Source organism: Nannizzia gypsea, genomic scaffold (assembly GCF_000150975.2).
Source record: "Nannizzia gypsea CBS 118893 supercont1.2 genomic scaffold, whole genome shotgun sequence".
NCBI classification, from domain to species: domain Eukaryota; kingdom Fungi; phylum Ascomycota; class Eurotiomycetes; order Onygenales; family Arthrodermataceae; genus Nannizzia; species Nannizzia gypsea.
In genome coordinates this window covers 2,845,786-2,863,364 of record NW_003345200.1, presented here as the reverse complement: position 1 = coordinate 2,863,364, position 17,579 = coordinate 2,845,786, and the positions used below count along the sequence as shown (strand labels likewise).

At 49.3% G+C, this 17,579-nt stretch overlaps 4 protein-coding genes across 4 annotated transcripts; 3 read left to right on the top strand and 1 right to left on the bottom strand.

The window, feature by feature from the left end:
- Window positions 1-392: 392 nt before the first annotated feature.
- On the bottom strand, window positions 393-6,157 carry MGYG_03095 (chitin synthase 8; the record flags this gene model as incomplete). The annotated part of the gene is made up of 4 exons (XM_003175523.1): window positions 393-424; window positions 500-5,742; window positions 5,812-6,000; window positions 6,066-6,157. The coding sequence occupies 4 exons, from the start codon at window positions 6,155-6,157 to the stop codon at window positions 393-395; spliced, it is 5,556 nt and encodes a 1,851-aa protein (XP_003175571.1).
- A 676-nt stretch (window positions 6,158-6,833) lies between these two features.
- On the top strand, window positions 6,834-7,335 carry MGYG_09007 (hypothetical protein; the record flags this gene model as incomplete). Its single annotated transcript, XM_003175522.1, has 2 exons — window positions 6,834-7,153; window positions 7,257-7,335. The coding sequence occupies 2 exons, from the start codon at window positions 6,834-6,836 to the stop codon at window positions 7,333-7,335; spliced, it is 399 nt and encodes a 132-aa protein (XP_003175570.1).
- A 1,513-nt stretch (window positions 7,336-8,848) lies between these two features.
- MGYG_03094 (chitin synthase 6) lies at window positions 8,849-14,382 on the top strand (the record flags this gene model as incomplete). The annotated part of the gene is made up of 4 exons (XM_003175521.1): window positions 8,849-9,138; window positions 9,216-12,875; window positions 12,937-14,216; window positions 14,285-14,382. 4 exons carry the CDS (start codon window positions 8,849-8,851, stop codon window positions 14,380-14,382), a joined length of 5,328 nt encoding a protein of 1,775 aa, XP_003175569.1.
- A 1,163-nt stretch (window positions 14,383-15,545) lies between these two features.
- On the top strand, window positions 15,546-17,504 carry MGYG_03093 (acetolactate synthase; the record flags this gene model as incomplete). Its single annotated transcript, XM_003175520.1, has 3 exons — window positions 15,546-15,602; window positions 15,687-15,809; window positions 15,885-17,504. 3 exons carry the CDS (start codon window positions 15,546-15,548, stop codon window positions 17,502-17,504), a joined length of 1,800 nt encoding a protein of 599 aa, XP_003175568.1.
- Between the last annotated feature and the right edge of the window lie 75 nt (window positions 17,505-17,579).

Sequence of the window (17,579 nt, the reverse complement as noted above, 5' to 3'; positions counted from 1 at the left end):
AAATAAACAAGGAGCTCTCACACAGCAATTGGTAGTTGGAAAACAGGAAGAACGTAGGAAATACATATAATTAGACACACGATATAAGACCAAGGCCAGCTAAATATTGTCGTAAACCAAGACACGAGGCAGAACCAATTGATAAATGAAGAGGAAAAAAAGAAAAGATGAATAGGAAAACAACAAGAGAATAGAAATGATGTACGGTTCGAAAGTTTATTAGGAGTAAATATTGCATGAAGTCAGAGGGGGGAAATAAAACAGGCTTAGAAATCTGTGAAATTTGGAAGATGAAGCCAACATTGTGCTCGTAAAGATGGGAATGGAGACAACAACACCTGCTCCAGTTCTCACTTTTTTGGGTTAATTAATTGAGTTTATTTTGCATTTTTTTAAAGTTGGCCCGAAAGAACTGCTTCGGTAGCTGTTGAGTTGAAAGTTAGTATCTGAGGTCAAAAAGTTGGATTAAAGATTGAAGGTAAAGATGTGGATAACATACCAGAATTAATGTACGCCCGCTTTGCATCTAGGTTGACGTTAAACCTACGTTCTAACTCAAGTTTCACACTCTTTTTCGTCACGGTCATCAAGTCTGCGGTACGGAGGATATCTCTGATTTCAGCAAGGAGGGAGTCATCATTTGGTAGGGCGGAAAGATCCGCCATCTCGACGTCTGAGCCTCGGCCAAGCAGCTCTGTGGCGGACATGGAGAGGCGAGAGCTGTAGCGGTTGTTGAGATCTATCTGAGATACAGGTCGGGAAGCAGAGTATCCGTATTCAGTACCGGCTGGGTAGTGAGTCTTGGTGGCATATGAATAGCCAGAGACTTCAGATCTGTCATCACCACCAGCATGGGTCTGGGCTTCCCAGAGTTCAGCCTGGTATTCTTCCCACTTCTTTTTGGGGATGGAAGCTGGGTCGAATTTGCCTTCGTCGGAAATGACGACCTTACGGCCCTTCTCACCAGTGACGATACGGGTGTTACCCCAACTGAAATCGTCCATGTGCCAGAAGGCATATAGAGGGAGACCCATGGAGAACACAGGCATGGCGAGAATGTAAATTATCATCCATCCCACCATCTCCCACTTCCTGCGGACAATGAAGATGATAGCCTGAAGACCGTAGATGGCTGCAAGTAGGACAAGCGCTGTCCAGGGGACAGTTCCGCTGTTCAATGCAACGAGGACGATAAGATAGACGATATAGGCAACGGCGACGGGCTGGATGATGGTACTGAGAAGATCGACGAAGACAATAAATCGCATACTGAAGCAGCAGAAACCACAGAGCTGTTGAAGTGGGATCAGTTCGACCAGGTTGTGTACTGTGGAATTGATCCATCGACGACGCTGAGACATGAAGACGGCCCAGGTATCGGGTGCAATGGTCCAGGCGTGGGCGTTGAAAGTGAACTTGGTCTTGTACTTCGAATGATGCTTGAGGAGGAGGGTGGTCAGGTAACGATCCTCACCAAGGTGAAGCAAGTTCTTCATATGCAGAGTATCAACACGAATTTCACCATAAGCATCAACGACTTCCTTGCTGACGAAGAGAGGTTTTCCGGTATCAGCAGCTCTGATTCGATACATGGTGAAACAACCGGGCAAACAAGTGACGGAACCGAACAAACTCTCGAAGGCCTTTGTAAGGTTGTGAGAGATGTAGTATTCGTAGACCTGAATCATAGTAATCATTGAGGCTTTGGCGTTGTTCAAACCAGTCTCTCCACAGAGTGCAATAACGCGTGTATCATGAAGGAATGCTGCTACCATTCGAGTTGCCGAATCAGAGGCCACTGTTGTATCGGCATCGACCTGTAGGATAAACTCGTAGAAGGTGGGGTTGACTCCAATGATGTTACGGATCTGATGATGCATCTCGAGCTCAAGAGGACTGAGAGGAGCATTGTAGTGAACACGGTTCAAGAAGCGCATAACAACCATCTGCGAGTCTCGCTTTCCACGGTTACCAGGTTTCGATACCTCAGATGGCTTTCCGACCTTGACAACAACCAAGAACGGTACAATATGACCCTGTACTTCGTATAGACCGGAGTAGACTTTACCCATGTTGTGCTGTCTCATACCTTCTCCCAAACTCTCGAAGCTGAGTGGCTCTGGATCAATATTCTCCGGAACACCAAAGATGTCAAGAACAATTCGAGGAGTTGGGCGGTCGTTTCCTTGTCCAATAATCATACCGTCACAAACGACAAGGAGAAGCTTGCGTTTATCATCATACTTCATACGAGCCATGGAGTCGATGGCACGGCGCAGAGATTCTTCATCTTCGGTATAGGCAGGAACTTGGCAAATGATGAATTTGTCAATATTCTCGGGGATATTCTTCTTTCCAAACTGCAGAGCAGCCAAGAACTTGAATCCAATGATTGTGGCCAAGAGGACTGAGATGGCAAGAATGAAATACTGAGAGAACAAACATCGGGGGGAAGTTCGAATATCGATTTCACCCGCAAGGTACAAGTTGTCGAGACAAATTTGCATGCTCTTACGCATTCCAGCGCCGATATTCAGCTCCTCGAATTGCTTGGTGATATCCTGTCCAGGGTAGCGTTGGAAAAGGTTAATAACATCGGGATGCATGAAGTCAACATTGACGTCCTTTGGAAGAGTCTGTCCGTCTTTGGCTTTGACTACTCGGCCACCAGTAATATAGGTAGTGACGTCGTATACACGGCTGTGAATATACGCAATGTATTGTGACTGGTCGCCCATTTCTGCCAGCTGCTTTGGCGTGAAACCAATGCGACCCTTGGCGTAATTTTGGCGCAACATTTTCATCTGCTTGAAATACCACCATGGCCTGGAATCCTTGAGGAAAGCACGGAAGTCATGGTACTGGGCATTGGTGTCGGTCTTGCTGATGACGGAGGCTGAGCCGGTACGGTTGGTTGGAGTGTAATCAAGTTGAACAGCATCGTTAATCTTTCCATCCACACCATCACAGAGGGCGGAAACTTGTACCGGGAACAGGTCAGTTGCATCGGTACCGGCGTACTTGACCAAATCCTTTCGGGGAACAATGCTAGGATAATGGGATTTGGCATATTCTCCGAGATCGAAGACCTCACCACGAATGGCAATGAATGCATTTTTACCGGGATCACCGTTATGGGTAGTCAACTCTGCGGCGGAAAAGACGTGTTGTGGAGGGCAAATGAGACCGGGGAAGAAAATGACGAAGAAGACAGCGAAGCCACAAGTGAACCAGATAAGCATGTTGATGGCGAGCTTTTCACGCCAGGCAACACGTATATCCTTTCGTTTCATTCGTCCAACGAACCTGATCAGGAAATCGGGAATAAACCAAGTGAGAAGGTAGACGAGGAACAGCCATCGTTTACGGCTGCCGGAAACAATAACATCTTCCACCTCCACCATTTGCTTCTCATTTCCTTTTTCGGCCATCTGCTCACGGGTTTCCAAGTTCTTGAACATATCTCCCGAGTGGAACGCAGATGCACCAGCTTCAGAACGGGCATCGACATCACGGCTGTTGAAATATCCTCCCTTGGTTTCGTCACCATAAATGTAAGCACCGGGAGTACTGTCTGCTGGGGTAAGAAGTCGGACCTTGGAGTCACCGTATCCGTTGTTACCCATACCACCACTGCCGTCGTCGGTACCGCTTCCATTGAACGCAGGTACAACTCTCTCCCCAACCTTTGCAACATCAGCCCAGCATCGTTCACTCAGGAACACACCGGTACTACCAACGCGGGCTTCGTTGTTAGGCCAACGCTTCTCATCAATGACAAGCTGAGATTTCTCCTTGTCACTTCCAACAATGACGGATTCTTCTTCAGCGAGACCCAAGAACTCAGCGAAGGGTAAGAAGACGGAGAAATCGGCATTACGCAGACGTTGGCTGATTTCTGCGATGCCAAACATCTGTACCTGTGTACGGACACACTTGCTGTCGAACTGATTGGCAATTCGCCGATCATTGGGCTTGAGACAGAAGACGATGTAGGGGTTGACATTTGTAGCAGAGAGGGACTTGTTGATATTATCGAGGGAAGCAAGGAATTGGGCGGCAGCTCCCTGTTTCAGACCAATATCTCCCTTCTTATTATTGTTACTGCCCGATGCAGCCCTTCTGCCACTGCTGGCATCGTCTGTATCTTCATTCTCAGAACTTGGGGCAGCAGGAGCAAACTTAGACACTCTGCTTGTCTTACGGCGAGCCATGCTAGGCATTCGCAGTGGCTTTGAGCTAACTTGGGCCTGCATGATGGCAGATCTCTCCTTTGGATGGTGAATAGTCTGGAGGGCCTCTTGTCCAAACAGATCACGGACGAAGCCGCTCCTGGTGTTGTTGATAAGGTTGAGCAAGTCTCCTGAGATGAGATCTCCATTCTCCTCAATGAGGCCCTTGACAGGGTACTCGACTTCTCCGGCAAAGTGCCTGATGGTGAAAGAAGCAGCGGTGTTTTGAGTGGGGAAGTTGCTGCCGGGCAAGATAGCAGTTGAGCTGCTAACAGAGATTGCGGGATTCTTGTTGTCAAATCTCTTTCTCATACTTTCCAACATCTGCATGTCAGTTCGTCCTCGCTTGGTCTGGTCATCGAGGATGGACAAGAGGCCGTTTCCGTGCTTAAGGAGGCCTCGTACAGCATCGGAGTTGTCGAAGTAGCTTGTGGCTGGAACACTGACTTCCTCAGTCTCCAGCATGTTAGCCTGGCGCTCGAAGAAGTTCTGTAGACAGTACTGATACAAGGACTCGGTGGCGGCATTGTTCAAGAGCTGATCTAGGGTTGAACCGGTGGCAGAGCTCTGGGCAAATCCGGGGAAGTCGACAATGGAGATAGTGTTGGCAACGGCGCTCTCAGCGGCACAAACTCTCTGGTTGATGTTTTCAATAACGTAAGCGACCAGGAGTGCATAGAGGGTTCGCGCGAACTCGTCAGCGTTGGCTCGGGCCCCGGCAGGATCCAACATGACGGTAACTCGTTCACGGTGAATAGTCTTGGTTTTGTTTCCGAGACTAAGTTCCAGGTCGTCGGTGCTCAGTCCCAGGAATGCGGCTACGATGGCCAGGGTATCTTTATTTTTGACAATTGTAACAGTCTCACCACCTTCGTGAGAATATCCGCCACTCTCTTCGGGGGCTGTCCTGGTGGACTGACCAGTCGCGAATTCTAGCTGTCCGAGATGAAGGATACAAGCAAGGACCTGACATATTTCCGCAATATCACTGCGAGGGAACTCCAGTTTGCGGAGAGCAGTCTTGAAATGCTGGAAGCCTTCCGAGTCATTGATTCCGACCTTCATCTGGGTTGGATGGCCGAGGTAGCGCCATCTCTTGTGCATCTCACCGATAGAGGATCGGTTGCCGGCACCACCTCTGACAGCCGTGGGGCTTTCCAATCCTAAGTGAGTTCTCTCGGCAGCGCTGGTACCAGCCAAAAGATAGTAGAGAACATGGAATGAACGTTCTCCGGTAGGGACAGATGCAATACGGCTTCTCTCGAGTCGATGGTCGAGCACCTTTCCACCGATGAGGGTAGGGTTGATAGTGGATGATCCATCGTATTGGAGCTCAAAGTAGAGACCGGCCTTGGAGGCAGTAGGAGTGGTGACAGACTTGGTAGTGGTGAGAGTGTCGAACACAAATGCAGCTAGGGAGAGCTTCGTTGACAGAGGAGTCGACGAAAACGACAGAATAGAGGAGAGAAGGTGTGAACGAAGGGTAGTTTTTCCAGAGCCAGACTCGCCCCTTTTGTACGTGTTAGCAAGATTAGGAAATATAACAACAACTGGAAAGTTAAAAAAATAAAACACTTACAAGAAAACGATGGCCTGATTTTCACCACGGGAACCGAGTCTCGTCCAGGCACGTCTGGCAAGGTCTTCGGCTTCTCCCATGGCACTGCCTTCCTTGCCGCCATCTGGTCCCTTGGTGGACGAGGTGTATGTGTTTAGACATATCAACGCCTGGGAGGAGAGGCGAGCAGTTGGTAGGGAGACATGGAACCTAGACATTCAGTCAGACAGTTGACCTATAGAAGTATATATGTTGATTGATGGGATATGGCTTACCTGCTGGCAAGATGGGCAGCGAGGTGGGTGTCGTTCTGAAGATGTGCCGGTAGGGCAGGAAGGGAAGACTGAGCATGGGTTGGTGTAGCCATGGCTCGTCCTATCTAGCCTCCCCGCTGGAGGGTAACTGGCTCAGCAGCCTAGGAGAAGAGAGAGAGAGAGACGATCTCCCGTGTGTGGTTTGGAACAGAATCGAGCAAGTGACGGCGGCCGTAGGTGTCGTTCAGTCGTCGTGATAATGCGGTGGTTGTCCGGTCGACATGTACGGGAGCACGCAGGCTATGGCTGTTCAATGATGCCCTGTGTCTCTGTGACCACCCACCACACGGCTCAGCAAGCGAGAACTAAAACGAAGGGAATGCAGCTGGACGCGGAGACCAGAGCAGCGGTCAATGGCGAGCAGCGTGAAAGACGGACGGCGGACGACGGTCTTGCTGAGGTCGAGATAGATGGTGGTGGTGGTGTTGGTGTTACAGCAAGCGACGGGAGTTGCGTATGCAGCGAGAGAGCAGAGAGCAAAAACGAGTGAACAACGAACAAACGACAAACAACGAGGTTAAAGCACAAGAAACAGCACGCCAGCAGAAGCGAGTGTCCTTCTTCTCATCGATAACGAAGACGAAGACGAAGCTGGAGAAAGCGAGAGAGAAGCAAAAAGGGAAGAAAAGTCGCCAGCGTTTGACAGGCGGAGGAAGACTTTTTTTCTTTCTTTCCTTGCAAAAGCCCAAAGGGGAAAAGACGTGAAGCTGCGAAGTGAAACATGCGGTCATGGTAATTACGATACAGCGATACACTAAGGGGAAAAGGGACGCAAAAGGGAAGCAAAAGGCAGCCACAAAATTACCAAAGTTACAGAGTTACGCTAGCATCGCCTCGAAAAGACTAAAAATAAATTACAACCTTCTGGCCCGAGCAGCTTTTTTTGCTTCTTCTGCTGGAAAATCTTCTTCTTGCTTTCTGCGTCTGCGCGAACTCAGTCGAAAGAAGAGGGACAAGCAGCAGAGAGCAGGAACAGGCACAGGAACAGGTGAAGATCGGGGAGAGAGCCAAAAAGTAAGGGAGGATGGCAAAAGCTGGCTCCCGCAAAGGTAAAAAGAAAGAAGTACAGACATCGCGTGGCAGGTGGACTGACAGACAGACAGACACAGACAGACAGACCGAAGGCTAACTCTGGGTCCTGTTTCCATATAGGTACATGAAGCAAGCAGCATCAGCCTCCCTGCCTGTCTCTCCCTCTGCCTCTCGCGCTCTTCCAGCTGGCTCGGTTTGACTGGGACGGGGCGGAACCCTGGAGCTTCGTCCCCCACGGTCCTGGCTCGCAACTCCACACAGCAGCCAATTAGGCTCGTACATCCCTCGATGTCGATTCGTGGATCGAGAAGAGCAGCGGCACGATCCTGCGCGGGCTTACGTTCTTCCGCCAGCCTCCAGCGTATATTCCTTTCATTGTGTCTGATGAAAGGGGCTTCGTCGATGGGGATGGCCGAGATGACGGTTCTTCTTCCCTGGCGTGGAGACGGCTCAGCGGTTTGAGAGTGGCTGCCGATGACCAGGCAAACCCTTCAACCGATGCCGGTTCGACGACACGAGAGATTCACGGCCAGAGAGAGGGAGGGAAGGACGAGTCAAGCATGAGACATTGTTTGAGCTGTCTATATTTGAGACATCACAACCTGCGCATCCATCCATCCTCCGTCTCTTCCCCCCAGCCCTCGACTGCTAACTGCGGCCACACCCACACCACACACGGGCGCCAATCGCCACCGCTGGCTTTTCACGACTAATGCACTATGCGAACTATTATTATTTTCCCGCTGATCTCGAGCATCAGATAGTAGTCCCTGGCAGCTTTCCCCGTACAAGACAGACTCGATCTGTACATCATCAACACCAACATCATCCGTAATCCGATCAAATGGTCCTAGCACGACTTTGTACGATCTCTGTGCCGTGGTGGCTGTGAAGACAGACAGACACCTCGCACAGAGAATGCCGTTGTGAACCACCCAGACACAGAAGACACACAGAAGGCACACAGAAGACACAGACAGACACATACTCTGTACACTGCCCGTCGCCTAGCAGGACCAGAGCCTTGCCACATCCTCACATGCTGCATGGATTCCTCAACCTCTGCCTCTCCCTCTCCAGCGCTTGCCTTACCCTTAGCGACTCCGTAAATAATAACGAATAATAATCGGCATAAGCAGCAAGAAGCAACGAAAAGGGTTATGTAATGGCGTGAATGCCCTGTCCCGTCTCGTAATATTACTTACCGTACGCCTGCCTTACCTGAAAAACGAAGGTGAAACAAACAACTTCGACTTTTCTTCTTCTTCTGCGTCTTCGTCTTTTCTGCGTCTTCACGCTGTCCATTGAATTTTCCTCCCTCTGCTCTTCTTCCCTGAGCTTTTCCCTCTTCTCTCGCTCTATCGTTTCTTCGTCGTTCGCTTGTTGTTAGTTGTTTTTTCTACTCTCTCTTTGCGTGCTGTCTTTCTATGCTGCGTCGTCTGGGGTAGTCGACAGCCAGCTCGCTGCTGGAAACCAAAGACGCCCCTGCGAGAAGGCCAGGAAAGGGGACAGACACGCCCATTCTTAATTTATCAGAGCGACAGAGCGTTAATACGGACACATTACCAAAAGAATATATTTCCATCTCTCGTTTGGATGTCACAGATCTAAGAGCTCGTGGAGACCGGCGCTGTTGTCTCAAAACATCAGGATATATCAATACACATACATCCATTGACTGACTCGACCACCGCACCGCGGGTTTCGCAGCCATGGCGAACCGAATGTCCATCTACTCGTCCCTCTCGTCGGACCCTCGCTCGGCTGCCCAGCAGACTACCCAGGTTTCGACAACGACGCTGCTGAATGCCCTCCATACTTCGTACGCCTCGGCACAGGGATACCAGCTCGAGGCCGGCACCAGCCTGGCCGTCAACACATGGCTCACCACCACAACTCCTGGGCCTAACGGGGAGGCTGGCGGGACACTGGACTTGAGCCTGGGCAGGAAGGCATGGGAGCATGCTCGACGAAGAGCTGAAGATGGCTGCATCGTTCTATGGTAGGTTTTCATCATTGCTTTGCTTCCCAGTTTGTTGTTTTGAGTCTCCACAGAAAACTGACAAGATGGATGATTAGCACTTCCCACCAGTCTTCTCCCTCTCTACTCTTTCCCATGCTAGGATCTCTACCCCTATCTACACCCGAAATCACATATACCGCCATATCTGCCATCCGTCCCTTTGTCTCTCAGGTTACTCCATACAACCCCACAGCCCTTCAGTACTCTGCCTTTGCAGTCTCCTACACCTTTACCCTGACCGGCCGTGTTACTGAAGTGCAGCTGTCAGTGTCGAACTCTGGCATCAACGCTTCTCATGGCCTCTTCAAAGTCCCTGCCGAAGCAGGCTACCGGGCATTCGATGTCTTCTACTACCTCATTACCTCCTCTTCCACCCCAGCTGAGCGAGAGTTCCTCGGTATCTCGGATCCTTCTGCCTGTGCCTTGCTTAACAAGACCGGCACATTCGATCCACCATCGTATCTTCCCACAGCCGACGATGCTGCCGCCGCTGAGGACTTCCGCAACTGCTTAAAAGCCATTGGAATCAAGGGTGCTGCCCAGCGGAATCTCCTCTCTGTCTTGGCCGCCTTGCTTAAACTTGGAAATGCCATGGGCCTGTTGGTCGACCAGGAGGAGATTGAGGATGTCTGCGAGGATGTTGGAGGTCTCCTGAATATTGACCCACTCATCCTTCTTAAGAACTTCAACACAGATGAACGTGAAGCCTTGATGGCTGGCATTTACGATGCCTTGCTCGACTGGATCATTGCCAGGGCAAACGAGGCCATACATAACGAGATTGTCTCAACCCAAGAAAACGGTTCTAGTGACGGAGGACGCCAGGACGAGTCCGCTGATACAGTTGGCCTTACGGTCGTGGAAATCCCAGATCCCGCACTTGGAAAAGCAATTGCCCTGAGAGGTGCATTCGACGACACCGTAGGCATCAATGCCGAGATCAAGGAGGATGGCGTTGAAGTTGTCAGCCCAGGCCATTCAGTCCTTAGCGAAATGAATGCCGCTAAAGCTGAGGTAGGAGTACACCTGGGAATGACCGATAACTCTGCTTCCCGAGAGAGAGACTACTTCAACGACAAGGTTGACGGAGTCTTGGAGAAAATCGGTGTCGAAGTTGAGCCTGGCTGTTTCTTCCGTCAGCTTATATACCCTGTTCCAGGACAAGCTGTGAGATATGGACGGACCAAGCGTTTCGACCTAGTCGACACCCTTGGAAGCAGCAGAGTCTGGTACCATCTTTCTATCCACCCAACGGATGATCTTCCAGCCGCTCTTGCTTCACTCCCATCTGCTACCTCTGCCTGGTCTGCTGGAACCGTTTCCCGTCAACTTCGTGCATGGAGACTTCCAGAACTCGCAAACCGCCGAAACAAGCATCTAGATTTCACTGCAGACTTTGATGTAGAAGAGTTCGTTATCAGATACGCACCTCTCGGCTGCCAGGAAGGAAAAGATGGCGTTGAGAACTGGATCCTTGAGCGGGGCTGGAGCAACGGTGATGTAGTTGTTGGAAAGGAACGCATCTGGATGAGAGAAAGCGCCTGGTGGGAAGCTGAGTCCATGCTTGACCTTATTCCTCAGCAGCAAGCAGCTGCCAATCCATTCAACCCAGGAATGGCCAGCAACTTTGATCCTGGCTACACACCTAGCCCACAGGGTCTGAATCCCGCCATGAACCAGAGCGGTTTTTTCACTGCTGATGGTATGAGCATTCAAGGCAGCCATGAACACCTCGTCAACAGACAAGGTCCTGGGACAATTGCTGGTACGGTAGCCACCAACCCAGGTGTTGCCCAGTCAGTAGCACCCACCATGAACAGAGCTTCTAGAAACATTGGAGATTACGGTCTCGGGTCCAAGGGAGACGACATCAAGTACGATGACACGTACTATGACGAAACCCTTGGTCGATATGTCGGCCAGGTTGACCCTGAATTCGCAGAGCCAAAGAGTATTGAACATGAATCTATTACCTTCGGCCGTCGGGTCTGGGTTGGATTTGTATGGGCTCTTACCTTCTGGATTCCATCCCCTCTTCTCCGTTTTGTTGGACGTATGAAGAGACCGGATGTCCGTATGGCCTGGAGAGAAAAGGTCGTTCTCGTTGCTTTGATTCTCCTTCTGAACGCTATCATTGTCTTCTTCATCATCGAATTCGGAAACCTGATTTGCCCTGGTAGAGACAAAGTCTGGGACAGCAGGGAAGTGTCTTTCCATCAAGGAGAGGATGACTTCTTCGTCAGTATCCGAGGCAGTGTCTATGATATCAGCAAATTCGCCAAAACTCCCCATACACAGGGTCGAAAGTACCCAACGGACAGGGAGTCTATGCAGCCCTTTGCTGGCCAGAACCTCGATGCCTATTTCCCCATCCCCCTGCCGCTTGCTTGTCCTGGTTTTGGTATCAAGCCGGAAATTCAGCTCATTCCCAACAACACTGATACTATCCAGAACAGCATTGCAATTCACAAATCCGGAAAAACTGTTGTCACTGATCCAACGATAAAGACTCATGAGGACGACTGGTATCCCCGCGTCTTCCAGCCTGCTATTAAAGAATATTACAAGGGTAACCTAGTTTGGTCGAGAAAGAACGTCACAGCACAAGCGAAGGAATTCGACAGGAAATGGGTCATCATCAATGAAAAAGTATACGACTTGACTGATTACTTCAATAGCATTGATAAGATGGATGGTTATCAGGGCTATGACTTCTTGCCATCTGTCGTCACAGACCTGTTCAAGAAAGAAGCTGGAACTGATGTTACGAGCCTATGGGGTGATACCACTGATTTCAAGAACAGCATGAACTGTTTGAACAACCAGTTCTATGTTGGCACGACCGATTTCCGTGAGACTCCAGTATGCCAGGTGAACAAATATATCCTTTTGGCCTTTACCATCATCATTGGTGCCGTCATTGTCATTAAATTCTTGGCCGCCCTACAACTTGGCACTAAACGACGACCTGCCATGCAAGATAAATTCGTTATCTGCCAGGTTCCCGCATACACTGAGGGAGAGGACCAACTCCGCAAAGCCATTGACTCGCTAACTGCCCTCCAATACGATAACAAGCGAAAGCTCATTTTCGTTGTCTGTGACGGTATGATCGTTGGTGGTGGTAACGACAGGCCTACTCCCAAGATCGTACTTGATATCCTCGGTGTTGACCCCAAGATCGACCCTCCTGCTCTCCCATTCAAATCTGTGGGCGAAGGAAGTGACCAGCTCAACTATGGAAAGGTATACTCTGGACTGTACGAGTACGAAGGCAACGTGGTCCCTTACATTGTCGTTGTTAAAGTTGGCAAGGAATCCGAGCAATCCAAGAGCAAGCCTGGAAACCGTGGAAAGCGTGATTCTCAGGTCCTGCTTCTTAGATTCCTTAACCGTGTCCATCACCGTGCTCACATGTCGCCTCTTGAATTGGAAATGTTCCATCAAATCAACAACGTTATTGGTGTAGATCCCGAACTTTACGAATACCTTCTCATGGTTGATGCCGATACAAGTGTCAGAGAAGACTCTCTTAACCGCTTGGTTGCAAGTTGTGCAAACGATGCGAAGATTGCCGGTATCTGTGGTGAAACCAGTTTGCAGAATGAGGAACGAAGTTGGTGGACTATGATTCAAGTCTACGAATATTACATTTCCCATCACTTGGCTAAAGCCTTCGAGTCTCTTTTCGGCAGCGTCACCTGTCTTCCTGGATGGTAAGGACCCTTCCACTAGCAAATGCATCAAAGTGAATAAACTAGCTAACCTTTGTACCAGTTTCTCTATGTACCGACTTCGTACCCAAGATAAGGGCCGTCCATTGATCATTTCCGAAAAGGTCATTAGCGAGTATGCTGATGTCCGTGTTGATACCCTGCATCAAAAGAACCTGTTGTCTCTTGGAGAAGATCGTTTCCTTACCACTCTGATGACCAAACACTTCCCTCATATGTCTTACAAGTTCATCCCAGATGCATATGCCAGCACTGCTGCTCCAGAAACATGGCAGGTTCTTATGTCCCAGAGACGCCGTTGGATTAACTCCACCATCCACAATTTGGCTGAGCTTATGCTCCTCAAGGACCTTTGCGGATTCTGCTGCTTCAGTATGAGATTCGTCGTGTTTATTGACTTGTTCGGAACTCTCATTCTCCCTGCCACAACTGTCTACATTGGATACCTTATCTACCTCGTTGCCACCCATAAGGGACAGTTCCCATTGTTTTCTATCATTTTGCTTGCCGCTGTATACGGTCTGCAAGCCATTATCTTCATCATCAAACGTCAATGGCAGCACATCGGTTGGATGATCATCTATTTGATGGCATTCCCCTTCTACAGTTTCATCCTGCCCCTATACTCCTTCTGGCACCAAGACAACTTCACATGGGGTAACACTCGTATTGTCATTGGAGAGAAAGGAGACCGGAAGGTTGTTGCCATCGAAGACGAGCCATTCGACCCTAAGAGCATTCCTCTCCAGAGATGGGACACCTACGCCCTTATCCACAACCTCCCCGGCCGCCGTGGCAACCCCAACGCGCAAGAGAAGGGTGGCTTGCCCGGTTACAATGACGAATCTGCAGTTGAGATGGATGACATGCAGTCGATGTACTCATCTGTGAAGCCGGCATCGACGATACTGACTGGTTTCCCTAACCAGGGTGTCCAACAGACTCCCTATGTTCTTCCTCACTCTCCAAACCCATACAGCAACCTGCCAGGAAACAGGAGCTCCCACATGTCTCACCTTACTCACTACACCGACCAGCCTCAGATGGGTAACCGAGCATCCCAACATCTGTCAGTCAGCAACTTGAGCCATTACCAAGACAACCCAGTCAATGGCAGCCGCCTCAGTGGCTTCGGTGTACCGGGTTCTGAGAACTTCGCTCCATCCCAACGCCATAGCATGCGAAGTCCCATGCCACGACCACCCAGCACCCTGGTAGACTTCAGGAACGCTCCTGGACACGGCCCTGATGAAGCAACTATAACTGCTGCTATCCAAGCATGCCTTGGAGAGGTAGACCTCGACACCGTCACGAAGAAACAAGGTATGTAAAATATACACTTCAAATGAGACTATACCTAGCAACGAATTGTTACTAACCTGTTTACTTAGTCCGTGCTCTTGTTGAACAACGACTACAGACGACCTTGACCGGGGAAAAGAAGGCCTTCCTCGACCGCCAAATTGATAACGAACTCGCCAATATGTGATTGCATTGAGGTTTCCTCGTGTTCCACATACAAGTTTTTCCCTTCCTACTTATTTCCCTTTTAATCCTTGCTGGCTGGGAGTAGCTGCAAATATTCTCTTACCAATTTAATACGACGATACACCATTCCATTCGCATCGCATTTTCGGCCCCTCTAGTTTTGATACACGGATCTGACAGTATTTACGAAGCCGGATGTCCACCTCAGATGTGCTTTTTGCCCCCTCCGAACCCCCCGTTTAAACAGCCTCTTGTCTCTCTCCCCTTGTCTTTCTTGATGTATATTCGTTGTCTGATTTTGTTTCTTTTCATTTTGGGTGACGGTTTGTTTTCAATCATGTAACATGGGTATTCACTCTAATCTCCTACCGATAATATCCTAGCAACCGAGTGAAGCGATATTTCTTTGTTGAGCGAACAAGAATAAAACGAGTACACTACACTACTATCTAATTTATTTGAGCGCGAATGTACCTTTTCCTTCCTTTGCCTTTCTGTGGTTTCACAGCGTTTGGCCCGCCTAGCGTTCAATTCCGAGAATACATGCACGATATTGGACGACTCAGCCTACCTCCTCTCTCGTAGATATCGAATCCCGAGTCATCTGGCCTTTTTAAAGCTTCCAAACGCCCGTACTCTCGGATCCTTCTTGCAGATCTCTGGCTTTGGTGGGAGGAGCCTACCTAACCCCAGACGCAAGTAGACGCCCTACAGAGTATATCGAGCATCGAGACTGGGTCCGAGTAAACTGCCGGCTCCATTCACTATCGCAGCCTATCCTCGGCTTGTTCTCTTCGATGTGGAGTTAGTTGATACTATCTGCGCAAACTCCAGTTTACTCGGTACTAACTCCAGGCTATTCATATATTATTGCGCCTAGTCAGGGCAATTATCTGACAGACTCGATCTTTCTTCAAGCATTAATTCATCAGTCGCGATTGATGCTGTTTACGGCTGACTTGTTCGTTTGACTATAAGAACGGCGCAAAGCCCACCAAATCTCTCGGCTTAACTATTTCCATCTGCAGTTTTTTTCATAACCTAACTTGACTGCTTTAATAACTGCTGGTTGATTGCATCAACGGTCATACACGGTGTAATTACAGCGCAAAGATGTAAGGAATATATACCAATATTCATTGGCATGGAATACTTTTCTGACATATGGGCTTAAATAGGGCTTACACAACGTCATACGCAATGCTGGAGGCGCTGTGGGATGTAAGTCACCTCACAATGTGGGCTATTAATTATGGAAAAGCCACGCCTTTTTATTTGACCTTGATACTGATATCTGTATACCAGGCCGGAGTTCGATATGTGTTTGCAAATCTTGGTTCCGACCATCCTGGCATAATGGAAGCCATCATCAAGGGCCACAGGGAACGAAAGGATCGATTCCCGAAGATTATAACATGTCCCCACGAGGTGAGGCTCAGTCCATGCTGCCATGTGAACGTCCATCTTTTAGGATCGACGGTAACTAACAATAATGAGATGTAGATGGTGGCAATGTCAATGGCGGATGGCTATGCCCGTGTTACCGGGACCCCCCAGTGCGTGCTAATCCACGTTGATGTAGGGACTCAGGGGCTAGGTCCTGCTGTTCACAATGCCTCTGTTGGCCGTACGCCCGTTTTCATCTTCGCTGGCCTGTCACCTTTCACTCAGGAGGGAGAACTTCGAGGATCCAGATCGGAGTTTATTCACTGGCTTCAGGATGTTCCGGACCAGAAGCAGATTGTGGCTCAATATTGCCGATATACTGCTGAATTAAAAACCGGGAAGAATGTCAAACAAATGGTAAACAGGGCACTTCAATTTGCTACCAGCGCGCCAAAGGGTCCAGTATACCTCGTTGCAGGAAGAGAGGTGCTAGAAGAAGAACTTGAGCCATACTCGCTAGATCAGAAGCTATGGTCTCCTATTTTGTCCTCTGCTCTACCACCCGATGCAGTAGAGAATCTATCAACACGCTTGGTCAATGCCAAAAACCCGCTCGTGGTAGTAGGATATACTGGCCGTAACGAAAAGGGAATTACTGAGCTAGTGAAACTGGCAGAGCTAGTGAGAGGACTTCGTGTGCTTGATACTGCTCTGTGTGAGATGTGTTTCCCAGCAGATCACACTGCCTATGTGGGCGGGAGCGATGCTAAAGACGCTGTCACTTCCGCAGATGTCATACTGGTAGTCGACTGTGACGTACCCTGGATTCATACACAATGTCGGCCTGCTTCCGATGCATCTATATACCACATTGACGTTGACCCGCTGAAGAACCAGATGCCTCTCTTTTATATCAATTCCCAGGCAACTTACCGTGCAGACTCAGCCATTGCTTTTGGACAACTTTACCAACATATCTCAAGCTCAGCAGGACTTATGGAGACTCTAAAAACGCCAGAATATAAGTCTCGTTACACTCGGTTAGAAGATATCCACAAGGCTCGGATGCAATCATTGACGGAAATAGAAGCCACACCTTCTGGTGTTGATGCACCATTGAACATACCATATGTGATATCACAAGCCCGCCAGGCTTGTCCAATAGACACTATATGGTGTGTTGAAGCTGTTTCCAACTCTGGTGTAGTGGCACAACACTTGCGAGCAACCTTGCCAGGCTCCTGGATTAACAGCGGAGGCGGCGGTCTGGGGTGGTCCGGCGGCGCCGCGTTGGGTATCAAACTGGCCACAGACGACAGAAACGGCGGCAAGGGCCAAGGAAAGTTCGTCTGCCAGATCGTTGGCGACGGTACCTATTTGTTCAGCGTCCCAAGCTCTGTCTACTGGATTGCTCGTCGATATGAAATACCGGTGTTGACTATCGTGCTGAACAATAGAGGGTGGAATGCACCTCGTAACAGCCTTACTCTAGTTCATCCTCAAGGAGAAGGATCTCAACTAACGAACGAAGAGTTGAATATATCATTTGCTCCTACACCGGACTATGCTGGCATTGCTAAGGCTGCCGCGGGAGGCAAGTTGTGGGCTGACAGGGCTGGAAGTGTAGAAGAGCTGGCTAAGAAGCTACCGGAGGCCATCAAAGCTGTTATGAGTGGTACAGGGGCTGTACTCGAAGCACAGCTGAACGGCAGAGAAGGGGCTTATACTGAAAACTAAACTAATCATATAACTTACTTTGTTTATTTATACTATCTAAAGCCTGAGAATGATAGAACGCAGCTGTGATGTCTT